The 21,738-nt window shown below is 35.9% G+C and overlaps 2 protein-coding genes across 4 annotated transcripts in view; one reads left to right on the top strand and one right to left on the bottom strand.

The window, feature by feature from the left end:
* The first annotated feature begins 5,745 nt into the window (after nucleotides 1–5,745).
* Nucleotides 5,746–21,738, top strand: part of si:ch211-122l24.6 (uncharacterized protein LOC557261 homolog) — a 28,053-nt gene continuing 12,060 nt past the window's right edge. Inside the window, exons 1-7 of one of the 3 annotated variants that reach the window (XM_048163497.1) lie at nucleotides 5,746–5,960; nucleotides 6,035–6,122; nucleotides 6,250–7,179; nucleotides 7,567–7,680; nucleotides 9,778–9,919; nucleotides 10,133–10,247; nucleotides 14,906–15,032. In XM_048163497.1, coding sequence (XP_048019454.1) covers nucleotides 7,101–7,179; nucleotides 7,567–7,680; nucleotides 9,778–9,919; nucleotides 10,133–10,247; nucleotides 14,906–15,032 — 577 coding nt within the window. In that variant the 5' untranslated portion in view covers nucleotides 5,746–5,960; nucleotides 6,035–6,122; nucleotides 6,250–7,100. The other 2 variants (XM_048163499.1, XM_048163498.1) reach the window with 2 other exon arrangements.
* On the bottom strand, nucleotides 15,150–17,886 carry ccl20l (C-C motif chemokine 20-like). The gene is made up of 4 exons (XM_048163500.1): nucleotides 17,727–17,886; nucleotides 17,443–17,560; nucleotides 15,765–15,842; nucleotides 15,150–15,590 (listed from the first exon to the last, which is right to left on the bottom strand). The coding sequence occupies exons 1-4, from the start codon at nucleotides 17,794–17,796 to the stop codon at nucleotides 15,515–15,517; spliced, it is 342 nt and encodes a 113-aa protein (XP_048019457.1). The 5' UTR covers nucleotides 17,797–17,886; the 3' UTR covers nucleotides 15,150–15,514.

Here is a 21,738-nt window from a genome sequence, read left to right as displayed (position 1 = left end):
GTTAGATAAAAAATGTAAAAAATTTATGTTGTTGTCTTATATGCATTTTTTAATGCTGTTTCTAAACCTGTCTTGGCACAGTTTCAACACAACTAAGGGTGAGATGTGCGTTCACGGGGGCATAAAATGGGTGAGGGAAAAGGTCAAGGAGCTCATGAAACTTCAACGGTAAGACTGAAAAATCAATGCAACTTCAGCCTATTAAAAATGATAACATAAAGGCTGATTCAAAGAGCAGAGATGTTCAACATAATAATGCTGATTTGTTCTCTTTTTCTCAGACAGCAGAAGATGAACAGCACTGTCATCCTGTCCCCTTAAAAGATGCTTAGACGGATTAAGATTTGGCTGAAACAGTTAACTTGTTTAAAATACTGTGCATGCTTTATAATATTTATTGTGATGTAATTTGATGCATTTTTTCATCATTATTTATTCGGCTTTCCAAGAATTTGTCAAATAAAAGCCATTTATTATATATACTGCTTACAATCTGTTCCTACCTGATACCTGTACAAAGATTAATTGTTCTCAAATAAAGTGGTAAATAAATCTGATTATCTGAATATGTTTGTGATTGCATTGACATTTTAGTAAGTGTTTTTAACAATCATTAAAACTGACATTTTAATATTTATCCAAATAGTTTATTTGAATCACATAATCATGAAACAAAGTGTAATGTCAGAAACACCTCATTCTCATCATGGTCATGAATCTGACATGGGCGCACTGACACGATTCTCTCACTCCCTCACTTTTGTTGAGTCATGCTTTCATCTAATCAAACAATAAATCCTACAGATAGGTTGCATTTCTGCATTAGCCTCTTGAACCAGAGCTTGTGAAGGGCTCAATTCAAGACTCACAGATACAAGGTCAGCCATAAGGCAAGGCAATTTTATTTGTATAGCACATTTCATACACAATGTATGTAATTCAAAGTGCTTTACATAAAGAAGAGCCAAATACACTCTAAAAAATGCTGGGTTAAAAACAACCCAAGTTGGGTTTGAAATGGACAAACCCAGCGATTGGGTTGTTTTAACCCAGCGGGTAGTTCAACCTGCTGGGTAGTTTTATTAAAAACCAACTATTGTTTAAAAATTGCTATATGGCTAGCTTAAAATGAACCCAAAATAGTTGGGAAATTAAAAACCAGATGCAATTAGAGGCAACAATAATAGACAAAAGGTGAATGTTTATTAATAAGCTTTAATATTTTATTAATATAAATTTAATAGTTTAATAGTTTATTAATATACATTTATTAATAAGCAATTTAATAAATGTTTATTGTTTAATAATTATTAATTGAACATTAATAAATGTTCATTTCCAACATACTTTGGGTTAATTTTAATTAAGCAATACAGTCATTTTTAAACAATAGTCGAGTTAAATAAAACTACCCAGCAGGTTGGGCAAACATTTAACCCAACCGCTGGGTTAAAACAACCCAATTGCTGGGTTTGTCCATTTTCAACCCAACTTGGGTTGTTTTTAACCCAGCATTTTTTAGAGTGTACATAATAATGAAAATAGAACGCATAAGAAATAGAAATAACAGTAAAAATCAGGAATTCTGCTATCTGGATGGAAGAGTTAGGAAGTTTCAGGGAGTTATTTGTTGTCCGTCAGAGTGGATCTAAACGGATCTTCTTCACGTTTAATTCTCCCAGAGACTAGCTCAACCTGTTAAGGCACTTTGAACTGATACACAAAGTTTCAATCTCCCCTTTTGCCAAGACACCTCAAACTGCACCACACAGCCCTAATCCCCCTTTCGAGATATCTTAACTATGCAATTTTGCCCTTTGGAAAGTGTCCTGACTGTAATCCAGAGATATCTTAACTATGCACCACAGCTCAAATTTCCCCTTTGCAAAGTGCCCCAACCAACGTGTTTTGATTTCCGGAATGTGTTAATCAGAGATGTTCTTTTATCTGGAGTCCGAGTCAAGTCTGAAGTCTTTAAGCTGGAGTCTTTTGTCACGAGTCTGAGTCGAGTCTCGAGTCATTAAAAAAAAAAAAAAAAAAAAATCTCACAATCAAATCCTATTTTTATCCTAGTTGTATTATATAGACAAAATTATATGCTCTTTCTATAATCTGTTTCATTTGAAATTAAGGTCCTATGATGTAAGGGATAATGTACATTCAGTTTGTTACTTTATAATCCATTACAATGTACAAAACAGTCGTCCTGGCAACACGAGTAGTCACTTTCAATACAGTCGCTAAGCGGACACAAGATGGCGCCAGTGAGTCACGGTTTGTTATACGGCAGTTTGTTATACAGCTTCCAGATGTACGATAATTATCGTATTTGTGCGATAATTTTGACCTCTGTACAATATACGATCAATAATGAAAAAAAATCCCATAATGTACGATGATTTCAGTATTTTGTGACACTTCAAATGATGGTCGTTATAATCGGCTCATTGATCTAGCTGTGGATCCTAACGTGAACTTTGTTAGGCACGTCTTCCATCTCATCTCATGTTACGTCTTCTCGGCCAATCATTGTGGAGAATGAATCTCTCTCACGAGCTCAACCCTGCATCCCAATGTGCATACTGTCCACCCTATCCGCCCGAAATAGTACTGAAATGGCTAATGTCACATACTATTTAGGATGCATAGTATGCACATTGAGACGCAGGCCAAGGTAACATTTCTGCCGCGGCGCTTAGGTCAGTTGTTTTCCACTAAGGTACGCCTAATAATTATTTATGTTTCATGTCAAAAAGTTGTTGGTCTATAGATAAATAGCTGTATTCTGTACGTTTGACTCTCATGTCAGCTTTATTTTTACAGCTCTTTTTACAATGCAGATTGTGTCAAAGTATAGCTTTACAGAGATAGAGGGAACATAATTTTGGCTGTACAGCAGCTAAAATAGTGTGATTGCTTATGTTAGTTCATTATTGATTCTTTCCGTTGTAAAAATAATTAGTTATTAATTTAGTTCATTTACCTATACTAAAAAGTCATGTACGATAATTTTCTTTCAAATACGATAATTTTGAGCTTCTGGTACGATAATTGGACATTTCCAATCTGGCAACACTGTACAGCTTCGTTGTTAGTGACGACAGTCATTATCAGAAAATATCAAACTTCGGAATGTTTAAGAATGTCAATATAAAACTCTACACATGCTGATTGTGATACGTTAAAATATGAGCTTTAAGTAATAAATGGATTAACATCTCTTTCTATCTCTCTCTCTTATGGACACACATTAAGAAATAGAAAAGCTGCAAATATGAAAAGATTGATTAAACGTAGTGCTAGGTTTAAAGTCTAGATTATTATTTTTTTTTTCATATTTTAACAGGCTGGCAATTCAAATGAGCCGTGCAGCTACACCACAGTTTATGTGACTAACCTTTGTGGATGATGAATAAAATTTGATGATGTTGTTCCGGTGTCTTTAATTGTTTTCCCACATTCTGTCTGTCTAGCTGATCTGACGTGATAATAAACCCAAACAAAAGGACATATGGCACGGTGTCTCCCATCATGTTGCATGGGACTTTTATTATGACATTTCGGAGTTTATGTGCACAGACATACGTAATCAAAGTGTATGACAAGAGTCTGATCTACCACGAGACGTAAGGAAATATATGTGACGCAGATATTATAAAACCATTTAAACACAACACAAATTCTTTATTTATTATATCAGTAGTTAAGGGTAAAAGACTTTGTCATTTTTAAAATATTCAGAGTCTTTTATGCCGAGTCGAGTCAAGTCTGAAGTCTGTTAAAATGCGACTCGAGTGCGAGTCTCTAACTCGAGTGCCCATCTCTCGTGTTAATCACATTGCCTTTGCAAGTGATCTCAATTCCCCTTACAAACCCCTTCCACATACCACAGAGTCAGATAGCCCAACCATCATGGTTTGTCCCCTTATCCAAATTTACCAAATTTTAACCTAATCACAAATGCTTACTTCCTAATTTTCCCAGCTCTTTCAACCAGACAGCAAGATTTAAAATGCATTAAAAGTCAGAAATAAAAAGATCATACATAAAAGATATAAAATGCATTAAAAATGAAATAAAAACAAGAAAAGGAACCCACTGTATTTCTTGGGAAAGATGAAGTGAGAGCTGTAAAACCCTGACCTTCTCTTGGCTGGAGGAACAGGCTCTATTGCATCCTTTGCCAAAAGGACCCCGATTCTGTTTCGCAGGACAGGGCATCTTTGCCTGACACCACAGTAAATAGGATGCCGCTGAACCTGGGGGATCCCTGGCAAACTGAATCGTGTAGCCAAGTCTGATTTTCCAAATAAGCCAGCTGGATGAGCTGGGAAGCTCTAGCCAGGCTCCCAGTAGGGGCAACCGATGTACCCGTGGAGGGGCAGCGAGGAAAAGCACTGGGGCCCAAAACGGGAAGCGTAGTGTCCCGAAGTAGAGGCGTGACACTTACCTGGCTCCAAAGATCTGGTGAAGGGGTGGCTAAAGATGGCAATTCATTCCTCCAGCGTTGAGGGGCTGAGATACGGTGCATATTTATTTGGACCTGGAAAGACAATAACATCAAGGTAGTGTTGTTTAGACCTACAAAAATGTGAAAACAAAAGCATAAATAAGGATTCCTGTTTGTTAAGTTCACTGATAAAATCCAATTTCTTCTTATTCAAAATATGCTAGTGCTGCTCATACCCTTTCTTCATTGTTGCACTTGCTGACAAATTGCAACATCCATGATTCATTTCACATGACCAAAGTACATCCTCAAAGTCTTTCCTTTCATTCTTTCCTTAACGGGGATTATGCTTTTTCACTTCTTTCAATTTTAGTTAGTGTATAATGTTTCTGTTTGAGCATAAAAAGATCTGCAAAGCTCAAAGTCCACTCCAAAAGGAGATAATCTCTTTAAGAAAAAACACTTTTCAAGAACTACAATAAATGGCTCGCTGGGACTACAACATGCTTTTTCCTGATCTTGTAAAGTCACAATGTCAATCATTTAAATAATCCCAACCCATGGAATATGAAAATAAATAGGGGGAACGTCAACGAAGTTGAACTAAACTTGAGTGGAAATTTGGATTTGCACTCTAATGTGCATAACATAATGTCTCCCAGCTTGTGGCTTTGCCATGCTGAGTCTGATGTTGATGATTTCTGCAATAGTCTACAGACATTACAGTCACAGATCTGGAATTAGCTTTGGCCAGAGATTTTGTAACGTGGTCCAGCAGAGGTGAAATGAAAAGGCTGATGGTAGGCCTATATGTCTTTTAAATATAACTACAGACTTCTATAACTACATTTTGATGACATCTTTCAGAGTATGTACACAAACCTGGAGTGGCATGATTAAGTTAAAGGAGTATTAGCCAATACTGGACATCTGAAGTCTTCTTGAACCTCAGACATCAATTTCAGTTGTTTGACGATAATGGAAGTTCGACTTGTAAGTAAAAGTAATGATTCATTTCAAATTAGTTTTGCAAATGACAAATATCTGTTTCAGAAGTTCAAATTGATCTGTAAGGGATTTCTCATGTGTTGTTTCACCTGTAGGTGGCAGCGTTCTCCAACATTGCAAGCTGTCATGGTAGTGTTGTTTAGACAATAAAGCATAAATAAGGATTCCTGTTTGTCAAGTTTACTGATACAAAGATACAAAATTTAATTTCTTCTTCTTATCCGAAATATGCTCCTGACGCATTTGCTGACTAAACAACTTAGTATATCCATGATTCACTGTCCTCAATGAAGTCAGACATTTCACAAGACCAAAGTACATCCTCAAATGTTCTTTCCCGTGAAAAATAACTGCATCACTGACTGAGAGTCTTTCCTTTCATCTGTTTCTTAAGCAAACAATTTACACCATTAAATATCAAAAAAATCACTGTGGAAATCACGCCACCTATAACAGGATTCAAACTTCAGAAGAGTAAACCTCCCTGTGCCACTGCAGTCATGTATGTATAAAGAATATTTATTCTCACCATTGTGACTTTTAGTTTCTAAACCTCCACCTTTTCTTGGCAAACAGTTTCTTCACAACTGAGGGTCCGAGATCACTGGAAGCAGGGCTGGATGAAGGAAAAAATCCAGGAGCTCAAGAAAATTCAGCTTCAACAGTAAGTCACTGACCGTACACTGATGCAAGAGTATAGTTCACATTAAATATTAAAATTGACAGTATAAAGACAAAAATAATGGCAATTTTTAAATACAATAAAGTATATTTGTTCTCTTTTTTTGTAGATGGCATGTGAAGCTGAACATCACTGACTCTACATCTCTTTCTACAGCTTCTACCTGAAATCAACTCTAAATAATAATATATTTGATTATTTTATTTGATATTATATTTGATTCCTTTTAAACTATATGGGTTTTATTTATTGCAATGCAATTTATAAGTGTATATATCTGATGTAGCATATTTATTGATCAATATTTGGTTGATGAATTGTGCTGAAATAAAGAAGAAGATAACCTAAAGTATTTTTATTGGCATGCATTGCATTACTTAATGGGTTAAATACTGGATCTTTTACTATACAAACACTCCCTTGTTGAGGATCCATGAAGTATCTTTGTCATGGTGACATTGACTGCAATATTAAAAAAATATATAAATATATAATCAACATTTGTAAATTAGTAACAAAAAAAGTTCTGAAAGTGATCCCCAAGATATAATTTCCCTATATTGTTATCGCTATAGCTGTGTGGACAATGCTATTCTTTTATATTTATAACTATAGATTGTTAGAATTATATCGTTATCCTTATAATTATCGTTCTTGGTGTGAACGTGCCTTAGAGATAACAAAAGATTTCTATTTCAAATAAATGTTGTCCTTTTTCTGAAGGCTGATTACATACAGGTCTATTCTTCTGTAGCCTATAGTCTAGTTTATTAATAAAGATGTTTTTCTGATGACGGTCTCTGCTTTACACGATCTACACACTTAACTTCATTCTCGTCACGTGGTCACGCATTTGAAGCGCGCGAGCCGTTATTTGACTCCAGACCGTCGTCTTCTTTGGCTGTGATTTTGTCTAAAAACAACACACATTTTTGACAAACTGTTCACAAACGGTTAGAAATGGGCTCGTTTTTCTCTTCGCCTCTGTCACAACAACTGCCTTACGTGTTTGATCTGACCGAGTCTGAGCGCGAAGAAGGTCAGTGACTGAATCAACCGTCGAGCTCACAATCCTGTCAGTTACACCGGGGCTAGCAGTAAATATTTCCTTCGTTTACTCGTTATTTTAAGATGTTTTCCAATCTTCTTATTTGTAAATCACTAGAAATCGATAAGCTAATCTAAACAGTACACCAGTTTAGTGTAAAGATAGAGCAAGTACAGAACTGTAGAGAAAATGAGTAGCCGCCATTTTTATTTATTTGGTTTAAACTGACCTGCTAAATCAAGCTAGAAATGATGGCCTATTATTTAATGTGGGTTATTTATTTAATGTGGGTGACTTGTGTGGTTTTGATTTTTACTGCAGCCCGGAGGAATATGGCATTTGATGAATTGTAAATTGTTTTTTATCTGTGTTTTGCAGTTGAAGAACAAGAAGATGGTATTTTTGCAGCGTTGCATGCATGTAATTTGGCCATTTGTGAAAGCATGTATCGGCAGAACGCTCTCGCCAAACTCGAGGAGGAGAAGTTTAAAGGTATGAGTAGGACTATCAGATTTTCTAAAACATTAAAGACATTTCGGGGCTCAACGTTAAGGATGTTTTCTGCTGGCCCGGTGGTTCAAATTTTTACTTGCCCCGCCAAAATTTTCACTGGCCCCACAACAAAAAAATAATAAAAGTAAAAGGCAAGAAAATGGGCCTTTAAAATAAGCATAGTTATTGTTTTCATTGTATTTGTTACATTTAACCTCAATAAATAAGGTTATGACACCAGATACTAGATTAACTCACTTATATTTTAAATATTGTTAGACAAACAGTAAGTAATAAAATAGTTAAAATCAAATTACGAGTAATAGCACAAATAAACACAACAGAACAAACATATACATGAAATAAATGGTGCTGTTCAAGTTTTTCATCATTAAACTTTATTAAAGTTAATCAGTTACAGATGCATAAAAATGTTTTTAATGTTGAAAATATACAATTTTAAATACTGTTATTTGAAATTATTTAAAGGTGCCCTTGATTCAAAAATTGAATTTACCTTGGCATAGTTAAATAACAAGAGTTCAGTACATGGAAATGACATACAGTGAGTCTCAAACTCCATTGTTTCCTCCTTCTTATATAAATCTCATTCGTTTAAACGACCTCCGAAGAACAGGCGAATCTCAACATAACACCGACTGTCACGTAACAGTCGGGGTGTACGCCCCAATATTTACATAATGCCAGCCCATGATGTTACCAACATTATAAAAGGCATTAGACAAGGGCAGCCAGTTAACGTCTGGAGCTGCACACAGCCGAATCATCAGACTAGGTAAGCAAGAACAACAGCGAAAAATGGCAGATGGAGCAATAATAACTGACATGATCCATGATATCATGATATTTTTACTGATATTTGTAAACTGTCTTTCTAAATGTTTCGTTAGCATGTTGCTAATGTACTGTTAAATGAGGTTAAAGTTACCATCGTTTCTTACTGTATTCACAGAGACAAGAGCCGTCACTATTTTCATTTTTTAAACACTTGCAGTCTGTATAATTCATAAACACAACTTCATTCTTTATAAATCTCTCCAACAGTGTAGCATTAGCCGTTAGCCACGGATCACAGACTCAAATTCACTCAGAATAAAACTTTAACATCCAAATAAATACTTTACTCACATAATTCGAAGCATGCATACAGCATGCATGACGAACATCTTGTAAAGATCCATTTGAGGGTTATATTAGCTGTGTGAACTTTGTAAATGCGCTGTAATATAGTTGACAGCTCGTGTGGCAGGGAGCACACGATTTAAGGGGGCGGCGCCGAGTGTAAATCAGTGCATTGTTAATGATGCCCCAAAATAGGCAGTTAAAAAAATTAATTAAAAAAAATCTATGGGGTATTTTGAGCTGAAACTTTACAGACACATTCAGGGGACACCTTAGACTTATATTACATCTTGTGAAAGAACGTTCTTGGGCACCTTTAAAAAATGAAGACACTTTAAATGTGAAATTAAACCCACCGGTAGGTGGCAGCAAATCACTGTTAATGAGCGAATCATTGAGATTCAACCGATTCATTCAAACGGCTGATTCATTCAGGAAGTGTTGCTCAGAGACGCAAAACAATTCTGTGGACTTTGGAACTATTTTCATGGCGAAAGCGAAACAGTCGATTTGGTGTCTAAAATGTAAGTCACTTGATATTAAGTTCTTGTTCATTAAACTGTACGCTGAATAAAATAAATGTCACATTTATAATCATGCTAATATTTGGAGAAAAACTGTGCTCTTTGTGTAATTTTGTTTAACTATATTAAATTATATATATACAGGGACATTTTTGCCCCTTGAATTCTGATAATATCAGATCATTAAATCAACAATATATAACGCACACCCTACAGCACTGGCCCGATCGTGCAAGTGACCCTTCCGTCTACTGTCCCGAGCGTCGTTCACACTGGCCCCGGGCTATCGGGCAGCCCTTATTGCCGAGCCCTGCATTTAGAAGTTTGCCTCACACTTTCTGTTTTGCAACCAATGCAGAAAGAGCAGATGTCTTGAATCCCATCATCGGTCTAACTATAATGTAATGTCGATAATTCACCTGTTTTTCAGTGTACAGACGTTACTGGAGTGGAGTGGTTGAGAAGCTGAAGGAGAAATACCCCCAGTGGACTTCTAGAGACATCTCGAACCTTAGATATCATTTTGAGGTTGTTACCGAAGATTACAAGTATCTTCTCCACTTCTGTGCCCTGTAAGTGAACTTTTACTTTCAGTTCCCAAAGCTAAACCCAGACTGAGATCTGTTCAGGACTGACACTTGAGTGTGTAACACATTTCAGCTCTAGGGGGCAGCACTCTCTAACATCACAAGATTTCATTCTCCACAAGTCACTAATAGATCAGATTATTTGAATAAAATAAGCATTAATAATCTCTTGTGTTTCCATCATGAACTCTGGGACAGCGAGGAGCTGCTGGAGCTCTTTCAGGTGGACTGTTCTCCTGAGCAGCGCAGAGCGATGTTTGACGCTGCAGACACTCATGAATGCGGCGCCATCAACTTTGAGGGGTTTCTTGAGGTAATAAGCTTTTACATTATGAATTTTTGCAGAATTCTTTAAAGGGTTCGTTCACCCAAAACTGAAATTTCTGTCATTAATTACTCAAGTCATTCCACACCCGTAAGACCTTCATTCATTTTCACAACTCAAATTAAGATATTTTTGATAAAATCCGATGGCTCAGTGAGGCCTGCATTGACAGCAAGATAATTAACACTTTTTGTGTGCCAAAAAAACAAAATAACGTCTTTATTCAGCAATATCTAGTGATTGGCGATTTCAAAACACTGCTTCATGAAGCTTCCAAGCTTTGCGAATCTTTTGTTCTGAATCAGTGGTTCAGAGTGTGAAAATCATGTGATTTCAGTAAACAAGGCTTTGTTACATCAAAGAATATACACTAACAAGAAGCGACACTCAATAGAGCGTTCCATTGCAACACCGGCGCCCAGCAGCTGCCCTGCGTTTCCACCATTTTGTGGTGAAAGCAAGTCGACGGTCCTGCTTTAAAAAAAGTGCATTAAAGCTGAAATCCAACCTGAATGATGACAACACAGAATAAAATACCATCACTAGTGATCATCAAATCCTTTTTACAGTTTATTTTACACACTTTGTGTTTAAGTCTTCCACTTTTTTCACAAAACCTTTGCTCTCTAGAAACCCAGTCAGTTTGGGTTAAATTATTTAAAAGGCTTATAAACACTGAATTAATACCAACATATGAAATTAAATTAAGGACATGCATCAGAAAAATTGGGAATGTTGGACAATAAATATATGAATATAACAGCTTGATTTTGCAGTGTTGTCTAATGTCTGTTAAAGCAAAAGTGTCCAAAAGTGTGAATTACTGTATGTGATAACGGACACAGCAATGCATCATGTATTTTAAGATCATTATGTTTGTAGCGTGATCTATTAAAACTTACAATATAGCCTATTTCAATTCAGTCCTAGATATTATTACTATTACTCCACTAGGTCTGAAATATATTGTTTGCTGCAAACATGATGATCTTAAATGTATTAATTATTAATTTACTATTAACACTCTGAGGTCTGAGGGTATCGCCGGCGATACCACCGCGGTTTTTTTCTTACCAGTGTGAAAGAGACTCAAAATACTCTGTTAATGTTGCACATACAATTAAGAGTTATACACCATTTTAATCTGTGGAATATCTTCTTTTATTTGTGTACACTCAGAATAAAAACAAAATGTTGTGCTTTTTGTAAAATAAAGAAAACTAACATGATGCGTGATCTCTCATCTCCCTCTGAAGGAAGTCCAATCTGATAGTTCTCAGAAAATGAACTGTAACTTAGTGAATACTAATCACAAAAAAATTAGACTTATGTCTAAAAAAACGTAGAAATGTCAGGTTTTAATTCGTGTAAGTCAAATCGAAAACAAACATTCTGTGTTTATGTAATCTGTATGAAAAGAGAGCCATGTCAGAAGTCCGTGATTCAGCTCATTATCCGCTAATGCGGCCACGCCCACGGAGCCAGCGCTATTCAGACGCAAATTCAGTCAATACATGCATACTTCGTCTCAATCGTGTATTTATTGTCTTGAAAAGTGTTTTGAATAGCCATAGTTAGCGATCTCTGGCCTCTGTTATTTCGGTTAGTTCCTGGATTGCCTATTCTTCTTTAGCATTGGCATTTGTGGACTAAAGGTGTACAGAGAGCGCCCTACGGCTGCAAGATTGAATTGACAGTATCCAGCACTCATAGTAATGACAATAAATCCTGAATAAATATTACTCCTCTGTATAGAAAATTGACAAACATATGAGAATCCATCAATATTTCTCCAAATGTGCATGCTTTTAAGCTAAAAGCCTATATGAAATGCCATAGAGGTAACATAACTGTTCAGACACTTTGTATCATAGAAATACATTATATTAAATTGTAATAATATTTCACAGTATTGCTGTTTTTTCTGTATGTTTGATTTACACCATGATGAGATTTGAATCATGATAACAGAGGGTTTTTTCACAGCCTACCTGACTGAAAGGCCTCATTAATATGCAAGTCATTTCAGGTCATTATTATGCGATTCTTTTGTCTTCTCAGGTGAGAATCACCCATTATTCATGATTATTCACGCCTCCACGCATACTGTGTTTCTTGACCAAAGATGTTTTAGAAAATTTAAATCTCTCTATTGTTTTATATGAACAAGCAGGCAGCATCATTTTACCTCATGTTGAAGCAAAAACTCTAGTCTACAACCTCAAATACCCAGAAGTCTTGTGAACAAAGATTTAATGTATATATTTTGGCTTTATTTCAGTGACTTAAGTTTTTTGTTTTTTCAATAACCACGCATAAACGTTATTCCTTCAAAAACACAAACATGTACATACATGTTCCTCACATATTATTGTAGCCTAGTTTGTGCTGAATACAGTGTAATGACACTTTTTCCATTAACCCTCTGGAGTCTGAGGCTGATTTGGGGCCTGGAGAAGTTTTGACATGCTCTGACATTTGTGCTTTTTTCAGTTGTTCATAAACATATAAATGACAAAAGTGTCATTACACTGTATTCAGCACAAACTAGGCTACAATAATATGTGAGGAACATGTATGTACATGTTTGTGTTTTTGAAGGAATAATGTTTATGCGTGGTTACTGAAAAAACAAAAAACTTAAGTCACTGAAATAAGGCCAAAATAAGTATATTAAATCTGTGTTCACAAGACTTTTGGGTATTGGAGGTTGTAGACTAGAGTTTTTGCTTCAAAATTATGTAAAAATTATGCTGCCTACTCCTTCATATAAAACAATATATTGATTTAGTTTTTGTAAGACACTTTTTGCCAAGAAACACAGTATGCGAGGAGGCGTGAATCACCACTGAATAATGGGCCATTCTCACCTGAGAAGACAAAAGAATTGGATAGTAATGAGCTGAAATGACTTGCATATTAATGAGGCATTTCAGTCAGGTAGGCTGTGAAAAAAACCTTCTGTGATGTCTCAAGCTCATCATGATATATGAAACATACAGAAAAATATTATTACAATATAAAGTAATGGTTTTATATTATACTTTAAAATATAATGTATTTCTGTGATGCAAAGAGTCTGAATATAGGCTTTTAGTTTAAAAGCATGCACATTTGGAGAAATATTGGATTCTCATATGCTTATGTCAATTTTCTATACAGAGAAGTTATATTTATTTAATATTCATTGTCATTACTATGAGCGCTGGTGTTTTCAATTCATCCTTGAAGTCGGAGGGCGCTCTCTGTGCATTTTTAGTCCACAAATTCATCTAAAAGAAGAAGAGGCTATTCCATGAATGGAGTTTCCAATTCATGCTGCAGCCGGAGGGCGCTAAAGAAACAAAAACTCATCTAAAATTAATCTATAGAAGAAAAGAAAACAGGAACTAACTGCATGTCTTCTAGAGCTCCCTAACCATGACTTTTACATCCAGATAAACACTTTTCAAGACAATAAATACACGATTGAGACGATGAATGCATGTATTGCCTCTGAATTTGCGTCTGAATAGCGCTGGCTCCGTGGGCGTGGCCGCATTAGCAGATAATGAGCTGAATCACGGACTTCTGACATGGCTCTCTTTTCATACAGATTACATAAACACAGAAGGTTTGTTTTCGATTTGACTTACATGATTTAAAACCTGACATCTTAACGGTTTTTTAGACATAAGTTTAACTTTTCTTTGATAGTATTCACTAAGTTACAGTTCATTTTCTGAGAACTATCAGATTGGACTTCGTTCAGAGGGAGAGGAGAAATCACGCATCATGTTAGTTTTCTTTATTTTACAAAAAGCACAACATTGTGTTTTTACTCTGAGTGTATACAGATAAAAGAAGATATTCTATAGTTTCAATTGATATATTACTTATGTCTCTATGACAAAAAATGACGGAGTATTTTAAGTCTGTTTTGCTGCAATGTGAAAAAAAACCTGCAAAACGCGCCGGCGCGTTTTCAGACCTCAGAGTGTTAATATGTTTATGAACAACTGAAAAAAGCACAAATGTCAGGGCATGTCAAAACTTCTCCAGGGTCCCAAAAATCCTCAGAACCCTGAGGGTTAATATGGATTCTATGGTCCGTTTAGTATTTTCACCCCATAATGGTGGCTGTGCTACCGGAGCGCCATCTAGTGGATGTTAGCTAAAAAATATCAAAGTGTCTCTTCTTGGGTTCTAAGCTCTTTGGTTACATCATAAGTGTTTCGAAATTTCAGTGGTTCACCACTGGGGGGCGTGACTTTGGTGGTTTGATACACGCTCCGAACCACTGATTCGAAACAAAAGATTCATAAAGCTTCATGAATCAGTGATTTGAAATCGCCCATCACTAGATATTGTTGAATAAAGTTGTTATTTTGTTTTTAAATACATCTTTAGTAGCTTTCTGGGCATTGAACGTGTTAATTATCTTGCTGTCAATGCAGGCCTCGCTAAGTCGTCGGATTTTATCAAAAATATCTTAATTTGTGTTCTGAAGATGAACAAAGGTTTTACGGGTGTGGAACGACATAAGGGAGAGTAATTAATGACAGAAATTTCATTTTTGGGTGAACCCTTTAATATATATGTCAGTTTGACTAGTAAGTGCAGATCAGAAGTATTCAGCAGATGATTGTTTCGTCTCTCTCTTTTAGCTGATGAACAATATGAACTTGAGGACTCCTGTACCGAGGCCTGCTGGGATTGAAGAGAACAGAGATGAGATTATGGTGGCGTTGTCTGATGTAGCAGAAGCTCACACCTTCACACAGATGAGTTTTGGTTTGTTCTGAACTACAGTGATTGTTTTGTAAATTGTTTTATTCTATTCATCCGTGTTCTGTTAACTCTCTCTCAAATGGGTTTTGTCTTTTAAGTGGCGAACACAGAAAATTACAATTTTTTTTTACTTCAGTTTTTATTTTTTTTTCATCTGTACAGCATCTCAGACTGAATTATACATTTTTGTGATATAAAAGTGAGAACAAAAATATAGTTTCATTAAGGATGATTAGTCAGAATAGAAGTCAAAGTATGATATATGTGACATACATAGAAAATTACATTTTTTTTTTAACTTTTTTTATCAATATTGCTGTTTAAGACATCTGTACAGCATCTCAGACTGAATTATACATTTTGCATGATAGAGAAGTGATTACAGAAATATAGTTTCATGTTAAGGATGACTAGACAGAATAGAAGTCAAAGTAATTCCAGTAATTAATGTAATCTGCCGTCATATGTTTGTTTAAAGCCATATTTTATGGGCTGCTGGTGGTTATGGGAGCAGTGGTGAGGTGTTGAGGCCCGTTGTCTGTCAGTTTAGTTATTTTGGACCTGTAAAGAAAATGTAAATACAAGTCAGTGTTATTCATAAAATAACAAATGAATTAGAGTCTGTGACTATTTTCTGCTCAGTGATCACAAATGTTACCTTGAATGTTACAATGATACATTTGCCACAAATATGAGGCGACTTGTTTTAAATGTCACACACTTTGTCCTTCTTACCTCAGACGAGCAAGCGCTGCTCTCACCCACTCATCCTTAACGCTCGCACAAACCTTCTTGTTGTTCTTGGTGAAGAAACTTAAAGAGAAAAGTTATGAAATTTAATTTTGAAGACAAACCAATGATGGCAAAACTGTTTTATTTTTTCTGAAGGTACTGTAAAACATGATATGATCAGTAAGTCATAGCATCATATATTTTTACATTACTTCAACTCATCAAAATAATTTACGCAGTTTTTATAAGTTATATGAAATTCAACTAAAAAGTCAGTTTAATATATTTAAGTTGAATAGACTTGCACGGCCAATTTAATTATTAAAAATGTAAGGCAGCACCTGAACTTAAGTTTTTAAGTTAAAAAAATATATATTTTACAGTTATTGTGATTATTTATTATTTGACATCACAGTTGTCAGTTTTGTTTTCATTGGTGTAAATATAGTTCGGATTAAAAGTCTGAGACCAGTAGTGATTTAAATTTTTATTTTAATAATACATTTATATATTGTACACTACTTTTCAAAATTACGAGGTCAGTATTTTTTTTTTAAAGAAATTAATACTTTTATTCAGCAAAAATGCATTAAATTGATCAAAACTTGACAGTAAAGACATTTACAATATTATAAAACATTTATAATTCAAATTATTTATCAAATTAAAGTATATACCATGATTTCCACAAATATTTTAAGCAGCACAACTGTTTTTAAAATTCCTAATAATAAGGAAAAAATTCTTGAGCACCAAATGTGCTTATTATAATGATTTCTGAAGGATCATGTGACTGGAGTAATGGCTGGATTTTAAATTGTAATAATATTTCACATTATTACTGTATTATTGATCAAAGAAATGCAGATTTGGTGTGCATAAGAGACAAAAACAAAATCTTAATAAACTCGAACTTTTGAACAATGGTGTATTATATAATATATTTTATATATAATGTATAGATTTTAATAACATCCAAAAGTTTACTGTAAGATTGTTTTTTTTAAGAAATGCATAATTTTATTCATCAAGGATGCGTTCAATTGATCAAAAGTGACATTTATAATGATCTAAAAGATTCTATTTCAAATAAATTCTGTTCTTTTGAACATTTATTCATCAAAAAAAAAAAAAAAAAAAAAGTATCATGGTTTCCCCAAAAATATGAAGCAGCACAACTGTTAACAACTCTTCAACATTGATAACAATCAGACTTCTGAAGGATCATGTGATACTGAAGACTGGAGTAATGATGCTGAAAATTCAGCTTTGATCACAGGAGTTTCTTGATTTTAAATTGTAATAATATATTACAATATTAGTGTTTGTTTCTGAATTTCTGACCAAATAATTGTAGCCCATAAGAGACTTCTTTAAAAAAAAAAAAAAAAAACGCACTTTTGAACGAACCTTCGGAATGTTTCTTATTTTAAGTTATAATTTTATAACGCACTTTTTTAAACTTCCTTAAAATTATTATGAATATTTAGTTTTTTAAATTAAATTAAGTCACTGATTTTTCTAAGATCAGACTGTATGCCCTTAGTTAATACTGTAGGGTTTTTTTTGTATCGGCTGTCTGCCCTCATATTTAAATGTATGGTTAAATGTGTCTATTTTGGTAGTGTGGGTAAGTGGGTGAACCCTGACTCATTCCTGCGGTCAGGTCACAGCGACTCACATGATGGCATCTATGCGACACACCTCGCGGGAGCTCTGCTCGATGAAGCCCTTGATCAGCTTGAAGGGCAGAGGGGTTCGAGTGTATTTCACACAGCAGGCATAGTTCAGCGGCCCATCTGACATGACACAGAACATCTTCTTATAGTCATAGACCCACATAAAATAGCTCTGTTTATTGTATCTACTAAATAATGTCCATTAAAAGGCCTCCGAAAAATCGGCTGAATTCACAGCAATGCAAAAAAATCAGTAAGCCCTCATTTGTATTCATGATAAACTTACATGCTGCTGGAGTGTGAGGGAACAGGCTCAGAAGAATACCGCTGATGAGAGTGATGGTGACCAGAGTCATTATGGAGCGCGTTTCAGTCAGGTGGAGATGTTTGCAATGGCAATGCAGCGCTTTATATGTTTGTGTGCGATAAGATCAGTTACACGTGTATCATAGAATCACAAATCAGATGCAGGCTCCAAAATGGGGACAGCAACCACGGAAAAAAAGAGGACAGGAAAGCCAATATCACCGATATTACAATGCTTACAAAGCAAGTCCCAACCACAGATGTGCAGAGTGATCTAAGACGGTTTCCTCTAGTATCTTGAGCACTTACGCACGTCCCATGTGAGAAGCCGCTGTGCATATGCATACATTTTGCATTATGATGAATTTGTTATTACTGACGTAAATTAAAATGCTCCCTTCACAAGATGTAATATAAGTCTCTGGTGTCCCCAGAATGTGTCTGTGAAGTTTCAGCTCAAAATATCCCACAGATCATTTATTATAGCTTGTCAAATTTGCCCCTATTTGAGCAAAAACACACCGTTTTTGTGTGTGTCCCTTTAAATGCAAATGAGCTGCTGCTCCCCGCCCCCTTTCCAGAAGAGGGCGGAGCTTTAACAGCTCAACAACAACAAAGCTGGAGAATCTCATGCCGCCAAAATGAGGATTGTCAGTAACGGAGTTTTGAACAATGTAACCCCAAATTCTAGGGTTTGTGATGTCACTAACCCAGGAAGAAGCTCATTGTAGTTCCTACCAGCTGTTTGTTGTAGTCCTTAATAAGCGATTTCTGTAAAAGAAAATATCTCTCTTTGCATTGAACTTTGAGCGTCGTAACTTTGCAGATGTTGTTTATGTTCAAACAGCAACATTACACACTAACTAAAGTTAAAAAAGTGAAATCATAATCAACCAATCCTTTAACATTCTGTGTGTAATACAGAATCCAAGAAAAAGAATCCATTCATTTTTCATCCCCTCTATGGCTAACATCGAAAATAAATGCATGTTATCTCGTCATCTGTTTTGAATAAATTGTTTAGCCGTTTGAGATCATTTTATCTGATGGTATTACATGATTAAAGGTATGATTTAGACAATATGAAATCGAAGACATCAATTTGCGCCTTATCTCGAGCTACCAAATGTGTTTACAGGGGAAGTTGTTTATTATGCAATGTGAGGATTAGCTAAACCTCTCTTTACCATGACCCATTTAGTGGTGAGAATGACAATTTTCCCCTCTGAGCAAAAGAACAAATTAACATGCACAGCTTCCGTGACCTAGAAAACATCTCGGTACAGGAATCTAAACATCAAGGGGGAGAGTTAATGTAAAGATCATATATTTAGTTAATCTTGCTTGTATGTGTGTCTTTGAGTGTAAAACACTATTCATTGTGAAAAAGATAGAGGTTTTGTCATGTGAATCTGCATTTCTGTCTAAATGCTGCATATCTTTGATACAGTTGTGAGATATGGTTTATGTATACATTTAGAAAACATCTCATGCAAGGTTCCAGCTGTCTGTTATGAGCAAGTTCTATTTCTGTCGGCTGATAAATCATTTATACTGTATTTTTCCAGGAAATTGCAACCAGGCGTAATATCTAAGCAACCCTGTGGCTTTGGAGTTTTTTTTTTTTTTTTTTTGTAGCTGTATTTTTATCATTCGTTCCATAACTGCACTCTCAACAGCATGACTAAGTGATTTTTGTTGTTAGTAATATTTATTTAGTGAGTTGTTTTCATGGCTATAGATGAGTAGACAGACAGACATGGATGGTTGGGTAGATGGATGATAGATGAGTAGGTAGGAGGGTAGACAGACAGACAGAGACAGATACACTGAGATAGGTGGATTGATACTGTACGTAGAAAGATACATAGATAGACAGATAGATAATTGGATGGATGGAAGAATGGATTTATGGACAGATGGATAGATAAATGCATTGGTTAATATATGGTTACAAAGAGGACTAGTGGATTTAATAGATATTTGGATGGACAGAGATGAAACAAACACAGATAGATAGATAGATAGATAGATAGATAGATAGATAGATAGACATAGATGGATGGATGGATGGATGGATGATGGATGGATGGATAGACATAGATGGATGATAGATAGACATACAGATGGATGGATGGATGGATGGATGGATGGATAGACAGACGGATGGATGAATGGATAGATGGATGGATGGATGGAGGGATAGACACGGATGGATGGATAGATATACAGATGGATGGATGGATGGATGGATAGACATACAGATGGAGGGAGGGAGGGATGGATGGAGAGATAGACATATACAGATAGATGGATGATTGATGGATGGATGGATGGATGGATGGAGGGATGATGATTGGATAGACATGGATGGATGAATGGATAGAAAGATGGATGGATGGATGGATGGATGGATGGATGGAGGGATAGACACAGATGGATGGATGGATAGATAGATAGACATACAGATGGATATATGGATGGATGGATAGACATATAGATGGATGGATAGATAGACATACAGATGGAGGGAGGGATGGATGGAGAGATGGATGGATAGACATACAGATGGATATATGGATGGATGGATAGACATATAGATGGATGGATAGATAGACATACAGATGGAGGGAGGGATGAATGGAGAGATGGATGGATAGACATACAGATGGAGGGAGGGAGGGATGGATGGAGAGATAGACATATACAGATAGATGGATGATTGGATGGATGGATGGATGATGATTGGATAGACATGGATGGATGAATGGATAGAAAGATGGATGGATGAATGGATGGATGGATGGAGGGATAGACACAGATGGATGGATGGATAGATAGATAGACATACAGATGGATATATGGATGGATGGATAGACATATAGATGGATGGATAGATAGATAGATAGATAGATAGATAGATAGATAGATAGATAGATAGATAGATAGATAGATAGATAGACAAACAGATGGATGAATGGATGGATGAATAGATAGATAGACATACAGATAGATAGATGGATGAATAGACATACAGATGGAGGGAGGGATGGATAGACATACAGATAGATGGGTGATTGGATTGATGGATGGATGATGATTGGATAGACATAGATGGATGGATGATAGATGGAATTGTGGATGGATGGATAGACACAGACAGACAGATATACATAGATAGATAGATAGATAGATAGATAATGTCATCACACAGATGTGTGTATATGAGTAGGTAAAAAAATAATATTTGACTTGACTAGACAAACATTCACAGCTGTTCTTCTAGGAGAGTCTGATGAGTGTGAGTGAAGATGATGATGATGATGAAGATGAAGATGTCCTCTGAACACTGAGGTTCTGCATTAGACTGATGCTGAATAAACACATTCATTCCTGACTGTCAAAACAGCAGTCTGTCTGCATCTGTACAGCACAGCTGAGATAATCATTGCTGCAACACCTTACTCTCCTTCTCAATATCTGCACTTTTCTCTTTTATTGAGACCTTTCTTTCTTTCTCTCTCTCTCTGTCTGTCTCTGTCTCCCCCGCACTCTGCTCTGAAACACGTGAATCATATTGTACGCCTCCTCTCGTCTGTGCCCGAGCGAGTGGGACTTTCTGCTCGTGCACTTCAATCTTTTCACATGTTTGCTCTCAGTCTGAATAATTACCGTACGTGGGCGGATGTAAGCTTCTCTCATTTTGATTCCTTTATAATGACCCAGTGGGAGGTTAACAAATTAATACCTCAAATGATGAATCTGGAGAGACGGAGAGAGGAGAAGCCGACAGAAGACATGTCAGGTCACCGGCTCTCTCATTCACGGCTCTCCGCTGATAAATATTTGATTCTCAGATTAAAATTCATGGGGTAAATGTTACACCTGGGTCCTCTGAAGCCTGAAGACAGACAGACCTCGCAGACGTTGACTGTGAGATCACGGGGTACGATCACTGGTGCGCATTTGACCTGGTTTGACCTTGAGGTCAG

Source organism: Megalobrama amblycephala, linkage group LG17 (genome assembly GCF_018812025.1).
Source record: "Megalobrama amblycephala isolate DHTTF-2021 linkage group LG17, ASM1881202v1, whole genome shotgun sequence".
Lineage (NCBI taxonomy): Eukaryota > Metazoa > Chordata > Actinopteri > Cypriniformes > Xenocyprididae > Megalobrama > Megalobrama amblycephala.
This window is presented reverse-complemented; position numbering and strand designations above follow the sequence as displayed.

Bases quoted from the DNA above. Each gene is read 5' to 3' on its own strand.
- ccl20l (XM_048163500.1), bottom strand. From the start codon at position 17,796: ATGACTCTGGTCACCATCACTCTCATCAGCGGTATTCTTCTGAGCCTG. The intron at 17,561-17,726 runs GTAAGTTTATCA...GTGTCATGTCAG, and splicing joins CCCTCACACTCCAGCAGCAT to ATGGGCCGCTGAACTATGCC. The intron at 15,591-15,764 runs GTAAGAAGGACA...TTTTCTTTACAG, and splicing joins GCAGCGCTTGCTCGTCTGAG to GTCCAAAATAACTAAACTGA.